The sequence below is a fragment of the Anser anser genome (assembly GCF_964211835.1).
Source record: "Anser anser genome assembly, chromosome: 21".
NCBI lineage: Eukaryota > Metazoa > Chordata > Aves > Anseriformes > Anatidae > Anser > Anser anser.
In genome coordinates, this window is record NC_139742.1 from 7,644,022 (window position 1) to 7,662,217 (window position 18,196).

At 66.6% G+C, this 18,196-nt stretch overlaps 1 protein-coding gene and 1 long non-coding RNA gene across 3 annotated transcripts; one reads left to right on the forward strand and one right to left on the reverse strand.

Annotated features, from left to right (window-relative positions):
- Positions 1-681: 681 nt before the first annotated feature.
- On the reverse strand, positions 682-13,842 carry FIBCD1 (fibrinogen C domain containing 1; the record flags this gene model as incomplete). 2 transcript variants are annotated; one of them, XM_083806926.1, is made up of 7 exons in its annotated part: positions 682-1,510; positions 1,756-1,935; positions 2,237-2,333; positions 6,597-6,733; positions 7,348-7,507; positions 8,371-8,847; positions 13,631-13,842. In XM_083806926.1, the coding sequence occupies 7 exons, from the start codon at positions 13,700-13,702 to the stop codon at positions 1,251-1,253; spliced, it is 1,383 nt and encodes a 460-aa protein (XP_083663052.1). In that variant the 3' UTR covers positions 682-1,250. The 2 variants fall into 2 exon arrangements, with proteins under 2 accessions (XP_083663052.1, XP_083663051.1); XM_083806925.1 differs by lacking the exons at positions 8,371-8,847; positions 13,631-13,842 and having other exon boundaries at positions 7,348-8,065.
- On the forward strand, positions 5,194-7,406 carry LOC310884755. The gene is made up of 3 exons (XR_014574380.1): positions 5,194-5,532; positions 6,818-6,869; positions 7,279-7,406. It is a non-coding gene; the product is annotated as an uncharacterized lncRNA (long non-coding RNA).
- Positions 13,843-18,196: the final 4,354 nt, after the last annotated feature.

Below are 18,196 nucleotides of genomic sequence, written 5' to 3' on the forward strand. Positions count from 1 at the left end.
TGCAGGGGCTCCTCTCCTCATTGCTGCTGGAAATATCACAAAGGGTGCAAGGGTCCCGGCTTCCCCTTCCCCTCCCTGCTCCCGCACAGGCTTTGTTGGGGGCTTTCTTTGGGCAGAAGCCCCCCTGGAGTCCTTGCCAGAGCCTGTCCCTCTCCCCATCGCTGCCCGTGCCCAGAGGTTTGGGGTTGCTGCACCCCTCGGCGGGTCGGCGGCGCGGGGCAGAGCCTGGCTGCGGCTGCAGCCCCGTTATCAGGGCCCTGCAGATGCTAAGCCCCACTCAGGGCTGCTTTCCGCAAAACCTTAATGGGATTTGAAGAAACGAAAGGCTTTGAATATCTGCAGGTGCAGAGCCGGAGCGTGGCTCATCGGGGATGGAAATGAACGCGGGGCCCCAGGCCGGGGGCTCGCAGGGGGAGGTGTGTGCTGGCCGAAGCGGGGGGATTTGGGCAAGGTCGCAGCTTTTGGATGGTGAAAATCCAGCCTGAGTCCGAGTGGGTCCTGTCGGCAGGGAGGGGCTGCGTGGGGCAGGCAGGTGCCGGGAGGCGAGCCTTCCTCGCTTCCTCCTCCTCCTCCTGCTCTCCGCTTCCCCGATGCCACCAAAACGGCTTCGTGCGGCGCTCGGCTGCAGGCTTCCGTCCCTGCAGCGCCGTGCCCGTGTGTTCGGGGTGTCCGTGAGCGGGGACAGGCGGCCAGCCCCGCTGCACGCCCCAGCCCGGCGGGGACAGCGAGGTTTGGATGTGTCCCCCCCAGCTGCAAGGACCGGGGATGGGCAGAGGGGAGCATTCGCAGGGCGGAGAAGGAGCCACAGGTGTGGTGATGCGAGCACAGGGGCTCCAGCCCCGCAGAGCCCTCCCCATCGCCAGCAGCACTGTGGGGGCTCTGTGGGTCCCCCCAGGTGGCTGCCAGCCCCTTGCCTGCTTGGCCACGCTGCTTACAGATGTCCGTGCCCACCGTGGGGACAAGCAGAGGGGACCAGCCTGGCACAACCACGCGGCTCAGCCCCCCCAGCACCGCTCCCCAAATCCCCACTGCACCGCAAGTGGCTCGGGGATGGGGCACCCATCTCGGCAGGGAGTGGGGGGCACGGGATCAACACAGACACCTGGGGAAAAAGCTGCCGCCCCTGGGGGAAGATGCTCCCGAGGGACCCCGGGGGAGGAGGGCAGCCTGGGGTGCGCTGGGAGGACGGGGGGACGGGGGCACGGGGCGCTGGGGAAGGGCAGGGGCTGGGGGGGAGCTCGTGCCATCCACTAATTCTCCTCCCGGACAGGCCGGATCTTCATCTCGGTGAACTTGAGGGAGTACTGCCAGCCCGTCCAGGAGGACCACTCGATGCCGTCGGCGTAGGAGCTGTGGTGGCCCTTGAGGTACTGCCCGTTGAGGTTGGAGGTGTGGCAGTTGCGGTACCACCAGGCGCCGTGGTAGAAGGACGCGCAGTTGTTCTCCGAGTGGTCGTTGTCCAGGTCCTTGGTGGTGAACTTCATCCCGTTGTGCTTCAGGAAGGAGTCTCCTGCCGCAGGGTAAAGGAGCCGTGAAGGGCTCTTCCCATCCCTCTCCCTGGAGGACCCCTTGTCCCCGGGGGTCCCACACACCCCAGTGGGGTTCCCTGGTGCCGTACGGGGTGCTGGGGCTCACCCGCTGTGCCGATACCCAACAGCAGTCACTGTCCTGCTTCCAACCCTCCGCAGACGCAGACACAGTCCCAGCGAGGGGTTTTGGTGCCCTGCGGGGCCACGCACGTTCCCGACACCCTACCTGCCGTCCCCGAGTAGTCGGCGATGGAGACGGGGTACCCGTCCTCCTCGGGGTCAACGGAGAAGAGCCCCACGCCGAAGCTGCCGTAGTGCGCGAAGGCGGTGCCGTTGTCGAAGTCCTCCAGGTCGATGCGGAGCTCGTAGGTGCCCTGCACGGTCAGCACGTGGATCCGCTTCAGCCCTGCGGCGGGGGCGGGGCGGGGGACAGGGTGAGCACAGGGTGTATCCAGGGGGGGTCCCCCGGGAAAGGGGCACAAGGTGGGATGCAGCAGCTCCCCCCCCCCCCGCCCCTGCTCCGCTGGCCAAAAGCGTGCACGCAGCTTGCAGGCAAACAGCCCCGCCGCCTCCCTGCCTGCTGCTGCCCCTTTGCAGCCACCCCATGTGTCACGTCCCCCCCCCCTCCATGGCCAGGCAGCGTCTGGGGGTTTGGGTTCAGCCCTGTGTGCAGGAAATCCAGCCCCGGGGGGCTGCCGCCCACCCACCTAACCAGTGCTCTCCCGTCAGCTTGCCGAAGCCGTCCCGGTACGCTTCCCAGCCACGGAAGAAGTTCACCGAGCCGTCCTCCCGCCGCTGGAACACCTGGGGAGACACGGGGGGGGGGGTCAGCTGTGGGGTGCTCCGAGCCCAAGCTGCTCCCGGCCGTGCTGCTCCTTGTCCTGCTGCCTCATTAGGCCCGGGTAAAAATTAAACCCTTTCCAAATTAAACCCTTCGGGCTCGGTTATTCTGTAGGGATGCCGGAGCGAGCAGCTCCCAGGCGATGCCGGGTCATTACCCCCCGGGGACAGGGGGGGTCACTTCAAATAGGATTTAACTCAATGCCCCCCCCGGGATGTGGAGCAGAGCTCGTGCCTCAGCTCTCCGTGCCACCCAGACCTGGGCCAGCTCGGGGCTCAGCCTGTTTTTTTCTGCCCGGAGCCACCCCTTTTCCTCCCCCGTCTGCTCACCAGCGTTTCACGCCCTGTGCATTTCATCCTCTTTTATCATTATTCTGAGTTTGATTTATTGACAGCAATCCAGAAAACGCTGCTCCGTGTCCGACCATTTGAACGTAATTAAGCCTCCAGCTCCAGATTAATTGCATTAAACTTGGCCGCCCCTGCCTGCCTGCGGGGGAATCGAAACTGGCAGGACGGCCCCGCAGCGCTGCGCTCCCCTGGGTGCCGGGGGGCTCGGGGGGGCTCAGGGGAGCTGCCTGGGGCTGAGCACCCGAGCACCCAAGAACCCAGACTGGGCTGTCCCCGCAAGCGCTGCCACCTCTCCAGGATGCTCCTGTCCTTCTGTGGCACAGCGCCATGGCACGTGTGGGATTTTACCCCCCCCTAAAATGGCCACTGCACGTCCCGGAGCTGCTCTCCATGGGGACGGACCCCCAGCTCCTGCCCCCCGTGCGGTTTTGGGGCTGGGCGCTGACGGAGACGCCTTGCGCAGGTGCAGCGCCATCCTCGGCGCAGCGCGGCGCTGATCCTGCTGTACTTACCTTCTAGAATTAGAGCCTTAATTTTTATCCCCGCGTTGAGCACTTGAGAAGCCGCGGCTAAGCCCGTTAAAGGGGCTTTCTGGGCGCTTGGCAGGCGAGGGGGTGGCGCGGCTGGCTGGGGGCCCCGAGCTGATTTTCCCCGGCCAAGGCTGGCTCCGAGCGCTGCCGCGCGGGGAAGGCAGCGGAGGCGATGCCGATGCTCCCGTTTAATCGGCTTTGACCCGAGGTTGTAAATAGGCCAATTGCCCGAGTGGTGCTCAGGAAACCGTGCGGGACACGGCTTCATTAGCTGAGCCTCGGCACGGTGCGGTGATTACCGAGGCGCCTGCAGCTTAGGGCTGGCACGGGGCTCTCCTGGCACCAGAGCAGCCCTTGGTGCCCCACGATCCCCAAAATTGGCTCCGAGAGTCTCCCAACTGCCTTGCACCCTGCGCTGGGAGGGTGCCAGAGCTCCTGCAGCTTTCTGGGTCTCCTGCGCCCTCCTCTGCACCTCTTGTCCCTCCTGCTGCATCCCTGGTGCGCCCACCAGGCAGGGATGCGCTGGCTTTTGGTGAGCAGCTCGGGGTGCTGCTGCCGTCCCGCTCGCTGCCGTGCGCCTCCCGCAGGGGGACGCTGCAGGGGGGATGTGGGGACAGCAGCGGGGCCGGGGGCTGCAGGTGAGAAACGGGCTGGGGGCGCAGCATCGCTGCGAGCAGCGCGGGCTCCCTGCTCTTTTCCTCCCCATAAAATATGCATCGCCCCCTCTTAAGCAAAAAGGATTTCCTTCCCCGCTTTAAAGCCTAGGCTGAAATATTCATCGCCCCAGCTCGCTGCCTCCTCGGGTCGTTGGGAGCTCACCGGAGCAAGGCAGACCCCGGAAAGGCACGGGCCCAGAAAAGTGAGTAAAAATAAAGAAAAAAGGAGCGCCAGCCTCTGCCTGCAGCCAGGCTGGGAAGCCTTGGTGCTGCAGCCCCGGTGCTGCTGCTGCGAGGTTCGGTCAGCCCGCGGGCATCACTGCAATTAAACCCCGCACTAAGCACAGAGCACGGATGCTCCCGCTCACCGAGGGACAGAGACCTGGCCATGCACCGCAGCTGGTGGCAGAGGTGTCCCCGAGGCTGGTGGCACACCCAAAATAACGTCTTCCCCTCTGCCTCCACCTTCGTGCTGCCCTGCTGACAGCGAGTGCCCCCCGGTGCCGCCAGCTCCCTTTTCTGCCAGGATCTACTTTTCGGCTATGCAAAATACATGGGAAACAGCCCCAAACTGCTTCCATCGCTCGCGCAGCGCCGGGGACGGTAGGGAGTGGAAAAAGCATCCCACGTCCCCTGGGTGCCCAGCCCCGGGCTGGATGTGGCCGTCACGTCGTGCCGCGGGGAGCAGAGCCGTGGCACGGGGAGCTGCACAGAGCTGTCCTGGGGATGGGGAGCGAGCGGGGACCCTCGGGGCGAGGGGACGTGGTGGTGACCCCGTGGGGACGGGGAGATGCTGGGGGGTGACCCCGGCCGGGTTTCTCTCCCAGCGGGGCATCGGCACGGCTCTGCCCCTGCCCTGTCTCCGCAGGCTCCGAGCCTCCCTTGCAGCCTCGGGCTTAGCTCAGCAGCTCCCAAGTCAAAATTGATTCAGCTGCTTCCACCCACCCACCCACATGCAAATAAGCCCAAATGTCAGGAGTAATCGCTCCGGAGGAGGAGGAGGAGGGGAGGGAAATTTCCCAGGCTCTGCACTACGGCACCCAGCCGGGGCTTACCTGGAGCCCCCGTGGGTGCGTGCCCGTGGACCCCGACACATCCCCAGCCCCATGGGAGATGAGTGGGACGCTTCCCCCACGCCCTGGGGATACACCTGTGAGCCTGCACTGCAGAAAAACCCAGAGAAAGGGTGGCAAAGCCGGGCTGGTGCCGTGCCTCGAGGCAAGGAGCCAGGGCGAGCGCCCCGCTCCCTGCTCCAGGTGCTGCGGCCCCAAAGCACCGGGACTTCGGCTCTGTGGTCCCCAGCTGAGGCCAAGACGCGTGGTGCTGCCTGGGGTAAAATCATTCACTTTGCACCCTCCCCAGCCCAGCTGGAGCCCTCCCAGCTGCAGCAGCTTTAAATAAACCTCTGAGTGGCTGGCTAATCACCTTGGGCTGCTCTTCAGGCAGCTCCTGAGTGTGTGGCTGGGGGAGGCTGTGTGTGGGTGGGTTTTGCCAGGACCCCCTGCACCTTGGGAAAGGAGCGGGTCCCCCCTTTTCCTTCTGTGAGCCCCCAGGATCCAGGGTCCCTGTGCTGTGCCTCGATTTCCCTGCTGGAGCTGCTGCTACGGACCCGGCTGTGCACGACAGGTTGCTCCTGCCTGGGGTGGGCTCCGGGCAGAGCGAGGCCGAAGGCTCATCAGCCCCCCGAGGGCAGGGGGGCTAAGCTCCCTCCTGGCACCGCTCAAAGCTGCTTAGGGGAAGCAGATCGCGGGGATTTATTTCCTAGAGCGCCCAGCTGGAGGGGCGCGGGGCGGCTCGGCTCAGCCAGCGTGTCCTTGGGGGGAGGCTGCCTGCCCCCGGGGTCAGCACCCTTGGGTCCCTGTGGGGTGGCACCCTGACACCCCCGGCAGTGCCCCCCTGGGTGGGGGCACCCAAGGGGACCTGGCTGAGGAGGGTCCCCAGGTCTGGGGGGTGTGATTGCATCCCCCTGCCCGCTCCGTGCCGCATTACTGCGATTTCGGGGCTGTCGCAGCGTTGCAGCAAAGCGAAGTGGACAAGGCGAGTTAATCAGTGGTGCAGGCGCCCCGGGGTGCCCCTTTGTCAGCTGAGGCGAAACGAGCTGGGGCTGGGGGCGTCCCGGGCTCTGGAGGGGGCAGGGAGGGCACGAAGCCGTCCTCTGAGCTTCCAAAAAATGGTGCAGAAAGCCCCGGTCAGCCCCGATGCCCTTTGGGCAGGGGCTGGGGGCTGTTGGCTGTGACGGAGGGCAGAGCAGGCGTTCGTGGCTCCCAAGAACATTTCTCCTGATGTCCTCTGGCCTCATCTCGGGCAGCCTGGTTTTGGGGGTGCTGCCTGAGCATCCCGCTCGGGTCTGCTGGCTCCCTGCTACCTGGTTTGCCTTCACTGCCATGTTTTGCCCTGCTCCCGTGCGCCGCATCCAGCAAAATGCTGCGCAGAGCCCGGCATGAGCTCACACCGCCCAGCAGGACGCGGGGACGGGGCGAGCACAGCCGTTTGCCCCGTTGTGTCCCATCCTGGGACCGGCCCTGCTGGGAAGGACGGGCTCCATCAGAGCTCCATCGCCGAGCTCCAGCCCCAGCAGCGCGTCCTGAGCCGGTGCCAGGTCCCGGTGCACAGCCAAGCCCCGTCCCCCAAGAGCGACGTCTCCAGCCCACAGCCCCCTCGTCCCCGCGTGGGGACGTCGCCCCGCTCACCGTCCAGCCGCCCCCGTCCGTCGTCATGTCGCAGTAGACCTGGAAGCCCGAGGGGTCGTGCGTGGGGAAGATGGAGTAAATCCCATCCTCTTGCTGTCCGCTCGCGTAGATGTCAAAGCAGTCTCGGGGCCGGGAGCCTGGAGCAGGGCACGGGGATGGGGTGGGAAAGAGGGAGGCTGGTTAATTAATGAGCTAATTTCATGGCTTGCCATTTCTTCCAGGCTCTCGACCGTGCTGCCAGCTCTCATTGCCTCGCTCTTCCCATCCTCTCAGGCAAGCAGTGCTGGGGGGGACACAGCCACCATGGGGCAGGGACCGTCCCCAGGACCCCTGCGATGCCCAGGGCTGGCGGGTCCCAGCTGGGGAGGAGGGAGCCAGAGGCAGCCGCAGGCAGGGCACGGACACGTGCTGCCGGCCCCGGGGCCATCTCAGCCTCATCCCAACCCACGGTTTGAATGCCATGGAGGGAGAAGGGTCACTTCTGCACGTCCGTGGGGAATAGGCAGAGGTAAAGTGGCTTTTGGGCTGGCTTCGCAGGCTGTCTTAGGGACAGCTGGGGGCTGCACGGTGAGAAACCCCATCCTGGGCACACCTCCCTCCTGCCCAGGTCCCCCCACCGCACTCAGTGCTCTCCAGGCTGGGTTCCCCATCTCGGGTTAGTTTCTCCCTCCCCTTTTCCCAGTCAGGGACATGCCGAGGGCCGCCCCGTGGCAGCACCCTCTCCCCGGGCAGGATGAGGACCCCGTCTCACCGTTGGAGCAGCCGCGGGGCCGCGCTCCCCGGGCCGGGGCTCGCTGCAGGTCGGCCTTGAGCCGGGGCCGGGCGCCGCCGCGCTCCTTCTGCAGCGTGTCGAGCACGTCGCTGACGGAGCTCACCAGCCGAGCCATGTTGGTCTGGCTCTCCGAGAGCAGCTGCAGGTGAGGGGGACACGGGGGGTGACGAAGCGTGATTAAATGTGATTTAGGCCCCCTTCTACCCGCAGCAGAGCAGCTCCTCCGTCCCCATGCAGCGAGGATGCTCTGCCCGCTCCCTCGGTTCCCCAAACACCTGCAGGCAGCAGCGCCACCAGCCAGGGCACGAGGTGGGGACATGAAAGCCACAGCATGCCCCAAGCAGCCCCTCGGGTGCTTTCCAGCCTGGCGGGGTCTTCTCTGGGCTGGAGAAACCCAGCCCCCGGTGCATCGATGCAAGCGGGCACAAGGAGTATCCATCCCTGGATGACCTGGGGGAGCCGGGGGTGGCAGCAGGAGCCGTGTCCTGAGCCAGCCTCTGGCTCTGCCTTCCCCCGAGGTGACCCGGCCGGGAGAGGCAGGCGAGGTGAGGGCAGGCGGGAGCGGGGCAGCGGAGCTGAGCCCAGCGGCACCGAGCGAGCGGCTGCAGGAGGTGACAGAGGGACGGGCACCCAGCCGTGAGCAGGACCTGCAGCATCCTGGCAGCTCTGCCCTACCCAGGTAAGGTTTTGGTGCCATCCGGGGGGGGTTGGGACTGTGAATTGGGCAGGGCAGAGGGGCAGTCGGTGAGCAGGGCTCTGAGCTGGTTATTGCATGAGCAGGGAGGGGAAATCCCCCCCACCGCCCGCTCGGCTATGCCCAGAGGTGCTGAGCTACACCTGGAGCAGGGAGCTGGGCACGGAGACCCTAAAAGGCTGCAGACGTTGTTGCATCAACCCCAGCTCCTCTCCGTTGGAGCTGCTCCCTCCACACAGGCCAGGGGCCATGCCCTACGAGCGTGGGGCCAGCCAAGTCCCCAGGCAGCGCCGCGGGGCTGCACCCACCTGGATGAGCCTGCCCTGCTCGCCCTGCAGGGCGCTCAGCTCCTGCCCCATGGCGCTGTGCCCCTTCTTGAGGCCGTCGCAGTCGGCGCGCAGCTGGGCGGCGTGCGTCAGCAGCTTGGCCACCTCGTCGGCCACGGTGACCAGCAGGGCCTTCTGCTGCCCCTTGGTGGCCTTGGCCTCGGCGTCGTGGTCGGAGAGGGCGCGCAGCAGGGAGCTCTGCAGCCCCTCCAGGCGCCCGAAGCTCCCCGCCTGGTCGGGGCAGTTGGGGTCAATGAAGATGTTGATGCGGGAGCTGTCGGCCTTCTCGATGGTGACCAGCGCGTTGGCCTCCTCGGGGTTGGTGCTGATGACGGGGGGCGGCTCGGTGCCGGGCGTGTGGTAGTGGTTCATGAAGAGGATGGCCCCCGTCACCGTCACCGCCAGGAGGACGGCCACCGAGAGCAGCACGGTGCACAGGACGTACCCGCAGCTCATCCTCTGGGGACACACAGACAGATGCCATCGGGACCCATCCGGACGGACCTCAGGACCCATCCGGACAGACCTCAGGACCCACCACCCCTCTGCCCCTCCGCCACGAGGTGGGTTCAGGCCCTCAGGGGACAGGAGCTGGGCTCAGCCCCGGGGCTTACACCCGCTGCAGAGCGCTTTTGGCCCCGTGCAAAGCCCGGAGGGGGGCTCTGCCTTCGTGCCCTGTTTTCGGGCAGGCAGTCCCAGCAGGGCACCGGTCTCCCTGGGGGGAAGAACTGGGATGAGACCCCCCCAGAAGACCCCCTGGGAGAAGGGGGGGGGTGGCTGGCACCTAGGGGACAGCGGAGAGGCCAGGCTGTGGGCTTTTCCTGAGGGGTGGCACTCTGCATGTGCCTTGCATCCGTGCCCATGGGTTGGACCCGCACCTCTGCGACGGGTCCGGCAGCGAGGGAGGTGACGTTGTGCGCCAGAGGGGGGGGACACAGGGACCCCAGGGACCCCGGGGAGCCCTGCGGCTCTGCCAGGGCTGGAGGGGCACGGGCGAGATCAGTGAGCAAAGCTGCTAAAACCGCCTGGGAGACGGAGGTATGAAATAATAAAGAGAGCGAATGGTGCCGCGGCCGCGTGCTGCTGCTCGCATGTTTTATTTAACAGGCGATGCTCAGCCAGAACAGCCCCAGCTCCAGGGAGGTGCGTGCGGGCTCCCTGCTGCCCTGTGCGTGCACAAATATGGGGAGAAACGGGGAAAAAACGCCTCCTGTGTGCCCCGGAGCGGGGACCTGGGGAAAGCAAGGGGGTGAGAGGTAAGCACGGGACGTCTCCAGCTGGAGCCACGCTGAGCACCGCGGGGACCTGCTCCGAGCGGGGAGCTCCCTGCTCCAGGGAGCCCCACGTTCCCATCCCCTTTGCACCGTCCCTGTCCCCGGAGAGGAGCAGAGCAGCTCCCAAAGCCCTCGGCTCACGGCGAGAGCCTCTTCTTGCACAGCACGGAGCGCGACGCTGTCAGCGCGGAGGGCGCGAGCTGCCACCCGCCCCGTCAGCTCCCGTCCCCCCCCCGCCTCCCCCCTTCCCATTACACCTGCGGGACAGAGGCTGTGATTTTCCCCTGACCCCAGCCGCAGCTGTCACAAGGAATTGCAGGGCTGCCAGAAAGCCGCCTATTCGCAGAGACAAAGACTACTTTCTCCAGGAATGAGAGGAAAATTGCTGCATCTGCAAAGATTTCCCAGGCCCTGTCCCCTCCCGTGCACATCTATCTGGAGTGACACCTTCCTTCAAGCACCCTTCACTCACGCTCCTGCAACCATTTGCATTAAGGTGACTCCAGCTGCGGCGGATGGGGAGGGCCCGGGGGGGGACACGGCTGCCCCCCAGCCCCAGGGGATGCTCGGGGTTTGTTCCCCGGAGCACGGGGTGAGGCTGGCGATGGGAACGGCGCTGGGCTGCGTGGGAGCCACCCCGCGGGGAGCACCTTAAGGAGGCAGCCCCAAAGCCTGCTGTGTGCGCTAGGAGGAAATGTCACGGCATTAAGGGGAGTTTTGGCAAGGTGGGGGGGGTTGCTGTGTGCTTGTACATGGGGGGTGGGACAGGGACAGGGACCGGGGGACTCATCCTCGGAGTGCTTCTGCCCACGGGATGGGGCAGTGGGAGATGGAGGCAGGAGGCGCCCATCACTGGCAGCCCCCTGGGGACAGCTGGGACCCGTCCCCTGCGAGCACGGCAGCCGAAGGACGGCCGCTGAGCGGAGGCACTTGTTGGGATATTGGGGACCTGCGGGACGAGCTCTGCACCCGCCTGTCCTGCACGGGGTTGCTCCCAACCCCGCGTCCCCCCCTCACTGATGTCCTGCTGGGACAGGCTGCGACCCCCGAGGGAACCAGCTGGCAGTGATGGGCTTCAACCAACAGCGCCACAGGCATATGTACGATGTGCTGCTTCCCACGGCCACAAATCCCACATGGGCTCCGACGCCACGAGCCTGCGGGGCTGCCCAGGAGCTGCACCCCGCTCTTCTCCAGCCTTCAAGCCCCGACACCGCAGGGCAGTGGGGGGGGGGGGTGGACGGACACGAGCCCTTTGCAAAGCAGCCCCTCCGCTCACGGCCCCGCCGCACCGAGCGGTGACAGCGTTACAGGTCCCCCAGCATCTCGCTGGCAGGTTGTGTTACCTGGCAACCCGCGGTGGGGAGAGGAAGGGAAACTCATCCGGCGGCACCAGGAGCGCTCCCAGCTGGGTGGGGGTCCCCTGAGCCCCCCCCCCCCTCGGCAGCCACCGCGGCAGCGAGCCCGGCTCCCAGCACGGGGCCCTGCAAGCGCCACGTCCCCCAGGGCTCTGAGGGTTTCTGCTGTCCACCGCAGGGCTTCGAGCTCGTGGATCTTCTTGCTGAGGCTTTTGGGCAGCTGTAGGGCATCCCTCTGCTGGACTGATGGACACCCTGCTGGCTGGTGTCCCCCTTGCCGTCAGGCTGGATCTCCTCATGTCCCCAAATCGCTTCTTCCTGAGGAGCGAGCGGAGCTTCTTCATCTGCAAACCTGCTCTGGGTGGAGGTGCGTGAGGCTGCGGTGGTGCCAGCCCCTGCTGCGCTCCCCGGGGGCGCGGAATCCCGCTGGGAAGTCGGGCACCGAGCCGCGGAGGAGAGCGAGGTTCGGCAGATGGATGGAGCCGTGGCAGTGCCCAAGGCGGCCTCGTGTACAGCTCCCTGCAGCCGGTGGCCTCCGAGCTGACGTCTGATGGCAGTGGCACCGGGAGCAGTCGGAGCAGTCCCGCTGCTTCCCTCCTGTGCCAAGGCCGAGCCCAGTTCTCTGCATGCTGAGGAGCAGCTGGATGCACGTGGAGCACGGAGAAGACAGCCCCACAGAGCTGGCGCCGAGGATCCTGCTCCTTTTTAGCCCTCCGAAGGGCTCAGAGCACCCTGGAGAGCCAGCATGGAGGGGCAGCAAAAGCTCCCAAGCCCTGGTCGGAGTCTCCACCCATGGCCACCGTGCCCATGGGGTGGTCCCAGCAGCACCAGTGCCCAGCACCAGCCCAGCAAGTGGCCGCACTGGGCGCAGGATGCACCAGCTCCAGCACACGCAGCTGGAGCAGAGCTGCAGGGAGGGAAGGACAGGAGCTGGCTTGTCCCCAGGCAGCCGGTGTGGAGATGGAGCCGAGGATGGAGAGCGGTGCTGGGAGAGGCTGAGCTTCGCTGTGGGGCTGCTCTTTGAGGAGGAGGCGCCCTTTGCTCCAGCCAGCCGCCACTCTTTGCTGCGGGCTCACCAGGCAGGGCCACAGGGAGAGCTCTGGGACAGGGCCAGCGACTGCTGGGGGCTCCCCCCATGAGCCGTGCCCCAGCTGGGTGCGATCCAGGCCCCCAGTGGTGCTTCTCAGCAGGGTTTGCATCAGCCAGCCCCTGCTGCTGGGGCAATCTGCAGCCCAGCCACCCCCTGTGCTGCCGGGTCCTTCTGGCCCCAGAGGAGCCCCAGGACAGCGAGGGCTGTTCCATCCCCACCCAAAGGCACGGCTTGCTGCTCAGGCAGCTCCTTGTGCGTCCCAGCTGCTTGTCCTGCTCTTCCCCTGCCCGCCCAGGCTGAAGCAGCCTCGCTCCAGCCCCTCTCCTCCCCTCTTCTGGCAGAGCTGCTCCCCGTGGGGCGCAGGGCTGTGCTGGGGACGTGTCCCAGCACCCTGCTGCTCCCTGCCCATCCCAGCACCCTGCTCTGCTTCTCACGGACACGGCACAGACCTGAATCCTGCTACCTGCTCTCCTCCGTGCTCGCAGCCTGCTGCTGCTGCTCCTACGGCACGGCGCGGGGAGAGGAGCAGGCTGGCGAGCGCGCCGGAGCTGCCTGGCTGCGGGTGAGCGCGCAGGGACGGCTCTCTGCTGGAGCCTCCGGGAGCTGGGAGCAAACTCTGCCTCCTCTGCAAAGCCCAAACAGCTCCGGGCTGTGCCGTCCAGCCCCGCACGGGGCCAGACCCATCGAAAGGCAAGGGCGAAAAGCAAGTGACAGACGTGGGGATGAGCGTGCCACCACTGCGCCTGCTCCCCGCAGACCCTCTCCGGGCAGCGGGGTGCGGAGGGAAGCCAGATGATAGAGGCTGCTGCTGCTGCCCCACTGCTCCCGGCTCCATCCCTCGACTCTCGGGCAGGGTCGGGACCATCTCCCTCATTTCCCCCGGCCCTTTGCAGCCCCGCTCGCCCCCGCACCGCGCGCCTTCGCCCCCAGCCCTGCCTGGCGCGGGGTGCGAGGCAGCCACGTGCCCCGGCCGTGCTTCCCTGCCTGCCCCACGGCTTCGCGCTCGGCTGGGGGGAACCGACACACGCGTGGCCGCTGGTGCGAGTGGGCACGGGCACCCACGCATCACCCTGCCCCGCACCCCGCCGGCCTGTCCCCCCAAAACCTGACCGCCGAGGGAGAGGGAGAGGCAGGAGAGGGGCAGGTTGGGGGGGGCGGGGGGGGGGGGGGGCGAGGAAATGAAGGCAGGCGGCTGGCTCAGGCTGCAGCACGGCCGCCGAACCCCCTCCAGGAGGTGATTTCGGAGGTGATTTAAACGGCGTGTGACGGCCCCGGAGCGTTCCCGGCGCACGGAGGGATGCGCCCCCGGCTGGAAATAAAGCACCGCGGGGCGGGGGGGGGGGGTTTGACGGCAGGCAGCGAGCCCGGAGCCTCCCTTTGGGCTCTCCCCGGGAGGAGGATGCTCCCCCAAGGAGGGGGGGGACCGGGAGGGAGCCGCTCCCCGAGCGGGGCTGCCCCGGGCGAGAAGTTGGGGAGGGTCCCCCCCCCCCCCGTCCCGCCGCCCCCGGCTCGCCCCGTACCTGCGCTTTCTCCTGCTGCCCGTCCTCAAGTTGCGAGGCTCCTCCCATGGTTTTCCAGCGCTCGTTCCCCATCGCGCCGCAACTTCGGGCCAAGTCCCCGAGCCCCCTCCCCGGGCGCAGCCCCGCAGCCGCCGCCGCGCAGCCGGAGCGGGAGGACGGGAGGAGGAGGAGGAGGAGGAGGAGGAGGACGGGAGGAAGAGGAGGGAGGAGGCCACGGGCACGGACGCGGGGGTGGGTCTTCCCTCCCGGCAGCCCCGCCCGCCCCGCTCTCCCCCCCCCCCCTCCGGCCGTGGGCAGGGGGCAAAGGGGCGAGCGGTGCCCCCCCCACCCTGGGGTGCCCCCCCCCGGTACTGCCCTGGGGGGGGTGTCTCCTCTGTGTCCTCCCCACCCTGCTCCAGCCGCTCCGGAGTCACTCCGGATTCAAGCCCCCCCCCACCCCCCCGGGCCGCCCAGATGTGCCGGCACAACTGGAGGGGACGCTGCAGGTAAGGCAGGGGCTTGGAGCAGGGTGGCGGTGGGGGTTGGGGTGCCTCCTGACCCCTTGGGGCTATGGGGGGGGGGGGGGCAGGTGCTGGGTGCATGGCCCCCCACCCCATTTCCAAGGCCACAAAGCTGGGGGCAGCAGCTCGGGGGGCTCGGTGCCACCCTGCCCCACGGCGGGGGGGGGGGGGGGCTGTCCCTTAGGGGGTCTGGGCAGAGCGGGGAGCATCGGCATTATCCCCCCCCTGCAGCCTTGGGAGCCAAAGGGGACCCGTTACAAACCCCTGGTGCCGGCTGGGGGGGGGCAGCAGCAGGGCCCCCACCCCCCCCGGGGCTGCCCACCGAAGCACCGCAAGCAGGGCGTTTTGCCCAAAGCCCGGCGTTTCCAGCCCAAAGCGGCAGCGCCGGCCTGACTTCCCGCCACCTCTCGGAGCAGGGCTGTGGGTTTTTTTTTTCCTTCCCGTACCCTCGCGGCACCTCCCTTAAATCTTTCATCCGCCGGTTGTCTGACCTGCGGGCAGGAGCTGCTAAGAGCTTCGGAGGGGCATCCTGAGAGCACAGAGGGCTCAGCCCTGCGTCAGGCCGGCTGGGGAAAGGGGGGGGCTGCTCCCTCCCTCGCTGCCGAGAAGCCCCTGGAGACCTCTGAGCAGGGGGGGCACAAGGGGAAGTGCCCCGCAGGCTGGCGGCTCGAGCCGTGGGTACCCACGTGCCCGTCGTCCCCCGGCCAGGTGCAAATCCTGCCCGTGGCCCCGGTGCAGATTTACCGGGCGCTGCTGGTGGCTGCAGCCCGGCTCCTTCCCCGCCGGTGGCTTCTCAAGGACCCCTCGCTGCAGCTGAGGCCGGGCAGCTCGCTACGCCAGTGACGGGTTCGTGCCCCCCCCCCTCCGGTAAGCAGAGAGGCCCCGGGAGGCTGTTAGAGCCGAACTCCGAACAATAAAAACTTATCATTAAAAAGAAATGTGTCTTGGCTTCATGTGGCCTGGCAGCGCGGGGAGGAGTGATTCAGTGGCTTGTCAGCCCTCGGTGTTAGGCACGGCGAGCTGAACAACTGGACCCTCTCCAAGTCCAGCAGCTCATTTTCTGCAGAGGGAGCCAGGGCTGTGCGGCGAGCTGGCATTTAATTTGCAGTCCAACATACCTTGACATAACCCCCAGCGTCGGCCTGGGTGCTGGCGTGGGGCAGGGTGCTCGGCAGCCCGACGGGTTGGGTGCCTGTGAGGGTGCGGGCGCAGGGCGCGTGGCTCCCCGGTCCTTGTAGGCACGTGTTTTTGGGGAGCCCTGCCCGTGCACGAGCACGGGGCCGGCGGGGACGCTGGCCTGGCTCACCGCTGACTCACGCCGAGCTGTGTCACCTCGTGTCACCCGTCACGGGCTCTGGCTGGAGCCGTGGCGCTGGGGATGCGGGAAGGGGCGTCCCGGCCGGCTGAACCCCGCGGCTCCATCCCCATCCCCTCCCCGAGGCACAGGCCTGCAGCTCCTTCACCCCGGCTCCTAACAGGGGGCACTGCATTTATCCCCAACATTTCGTCTTTAAAAGCCTGCCCAGACAAAAAGTGGCCCCGGCCCCAGACCCCAGGGCTGTGCGGGGTGGGATGGAGCACCCCAGGGCTCGGGCGAAGGCTGTGGCCGGGCACCGTGGGGCTGGGAGCCCCGGGGGGACGCCTGCGGTGCGGCAGCGGCTTGGCGAGGTGGGGAGGGGGCTTCTGCCGGCAGCCCGGCCCCGATCGATCCGCGCCAAGTAGGGGATGATTCATGTCTCAGGCTGTGGCCTGAGGGCGAAAACGGGGAGAAATGTTTGATGTGAGGATGCTGGTCCTGCTGGGAGCTGCGGCTCCTGCTGGAGCTTCCCCACCCCGAACAGGCTCTGCCCCTGCTGCCCGAGGGTCCTGGGCTCAGCCTGGGGCAAAAAAAATTACCAAAGGATCTTGGGATTAGATCTGTGCGCCAAAATGCGGTATTTAAAGACAGTTTTTGGATGCTGCCTTCTGTGCCGTTGTTCAAGGCAGCGAGCAGAGCCGCTGTGCGTCGCGGCTGGCAGGGGCTGGGCTCGGGCTGGCTCCATGCGGGGTGGCCGTGTCCTCTGTGGGGACAGAGAGCTCCAGGGAGCGGGGGACACATGGGACAGGGCTCGGTGCCGTGCTGTCCCTCGCCACGATCACCCAGCACTCGCTCTGTGCGCCCAGGACAGCACGGCGCTGGAGCTGGGGATGGATTCTGGTGGGTCCCAGCAGGGTTTGAAGTCTGTGGGTTTGGAGCTTTTGGTACGGGGCTGCACGGGGCAGAATCCTGCATCTCACAGCCATTTCCCCATCGAGATGCTGGGGTTTGGGGGGGGGGGGGGGGAGGTTGCCAGGAGGCCACCACCTCCCCGAGTAACTGCGCGCTTTCCTTGGACGCGTGCCATCAGAGCCGGAGAGCCGTCGCTGCACACACACGGCGTCAGACATCATCATAATATTAATAATGAAAGGGCAGCTCCTTCAAAGATCTTCGCCCCTGCGCCGCGCGGCTGGCGAGAGCGCAGAATGCAAAGGAGCTGCGTGAGCCTCATCCCAAGCAGCCGCGGGGGGGGGCGCCGGGATGCCCCCTGCCCGCCTCCGTGCGTTTAATCTGGGCTGACCAAAACCCACCAGGAAGCCCCGGGCGCTCTCCCCACTGTGAATTTTGCTGCGGGGGTCCCCAGCTCCTGTCCCCCCTGTGCCAAGCCTTGCCAGCGGCTGTGGCCAGAGCCTGTCCTGCGAGGGCACGGCGCCCTGCCCAGCATTCAGCGACGCCGCTCGCCGTGCCGGGGCGATGTCTTTCCGCCGGAGCGATCAGCAATCGATAGCTCAGACGAGGAGACGGGCTACCTGCAAGGAGGTGTCTGGGGCTGGAGACACAGCGGCCCACAGGGGTCGTCTCCTGTCTTTCTGGGGCACAGGGATGCTCTGGTACCCCCTGGCCGGCAGTGCCAGAGGTTTTGGTGGGGCCACGAGGAAAAGGGGGAAGCAAAGCATCTCTTGGACGGGGGGCTGAGATGGCCCCAGCATCCCAGAGCATCTCTTCAGCTCCTCTGCCTGTTTATCTGGACTTCATAAAAGCCTCTCTTAGCCCCCAGTTTGGTCACTCTTTGGGTGGGGTTTCTCTGGGAGGATTTCGCTGCGGATGCCCCAGTCTGGGAAGGAAGGGGCCAACCCCCGTGTGCTGGGCGCAGACCCCTGCCCACCCACACCCACCCCCGCCCACGTGCTCTCCGCACATTTTGGGGGTCCCGATGGGCAGCAGCAGGGCCGTGCTCCTGCACCCCGGGGAACACAGCGTCAGCAGGAGCCTGCTGCGCACCCAGCACCGGCCCTTTGTGCGCAGCCCTTTCTCAGGCTTGTTTTTTTTTTTCTTTTTTTTTTTTTCCCTCTCCAAACACAACAAAACCCCCAAATCCTCCCCGAGTGAGAAGTCTCTTTTTGTTCCTTTTTTCCCACTGCTTGCTCTCACCGCTCTCTGCCGCGGCAGAGTATCGATCCGAGCTGATTCTCTGTAATCCGCCGTTTCTGTGAAGAGTTGGCATCCTGGAGCCCCCGGGGGGGCCCAATCCTGCCCCCACACAGGTCTCGCTCCTCTGCCAGGCTCGAGGTGCAGCGGGGCACCTGTGCCCCCCCCATCCCATCCAAGCAAAGCTGGGGGCCAAATGCCAGGTGTGGGGATGGCAGGCAGGGTCGGGCTGCGAAAAGGCTCTGGTTTGGAGCAGAGCCGGGGGGGACCCTGTGGGGTGGGTTTCTGGGGCACCCTCCTGCCCCTCCTGTGACCCCCAGGGTGTTTCCTCCACTCGTCCCCTCCTCGCTGCCTCCCCATCTATAGTTACCGCCAGCAAATGGGCTGTAGCTCCGGAAAGCGAGGAGGAAAAATATATATGTACATAAAAAAAACACCACCCAAACAGCCAAAAAAGCCTCCTGAAAGCACAGGCAAGGTTTTAATTTAAAACCTTTTCCCGCATGAAGAGCAGCAGCCCGGGCCATCTGGAGGAGCATCTGCAGGTGATGGGGAGGCGGCGCTGCCTCCCCCAGCTCCCCGGGGAAGGGGCTTGGGCTGGCGAGAAACAACCCCAGG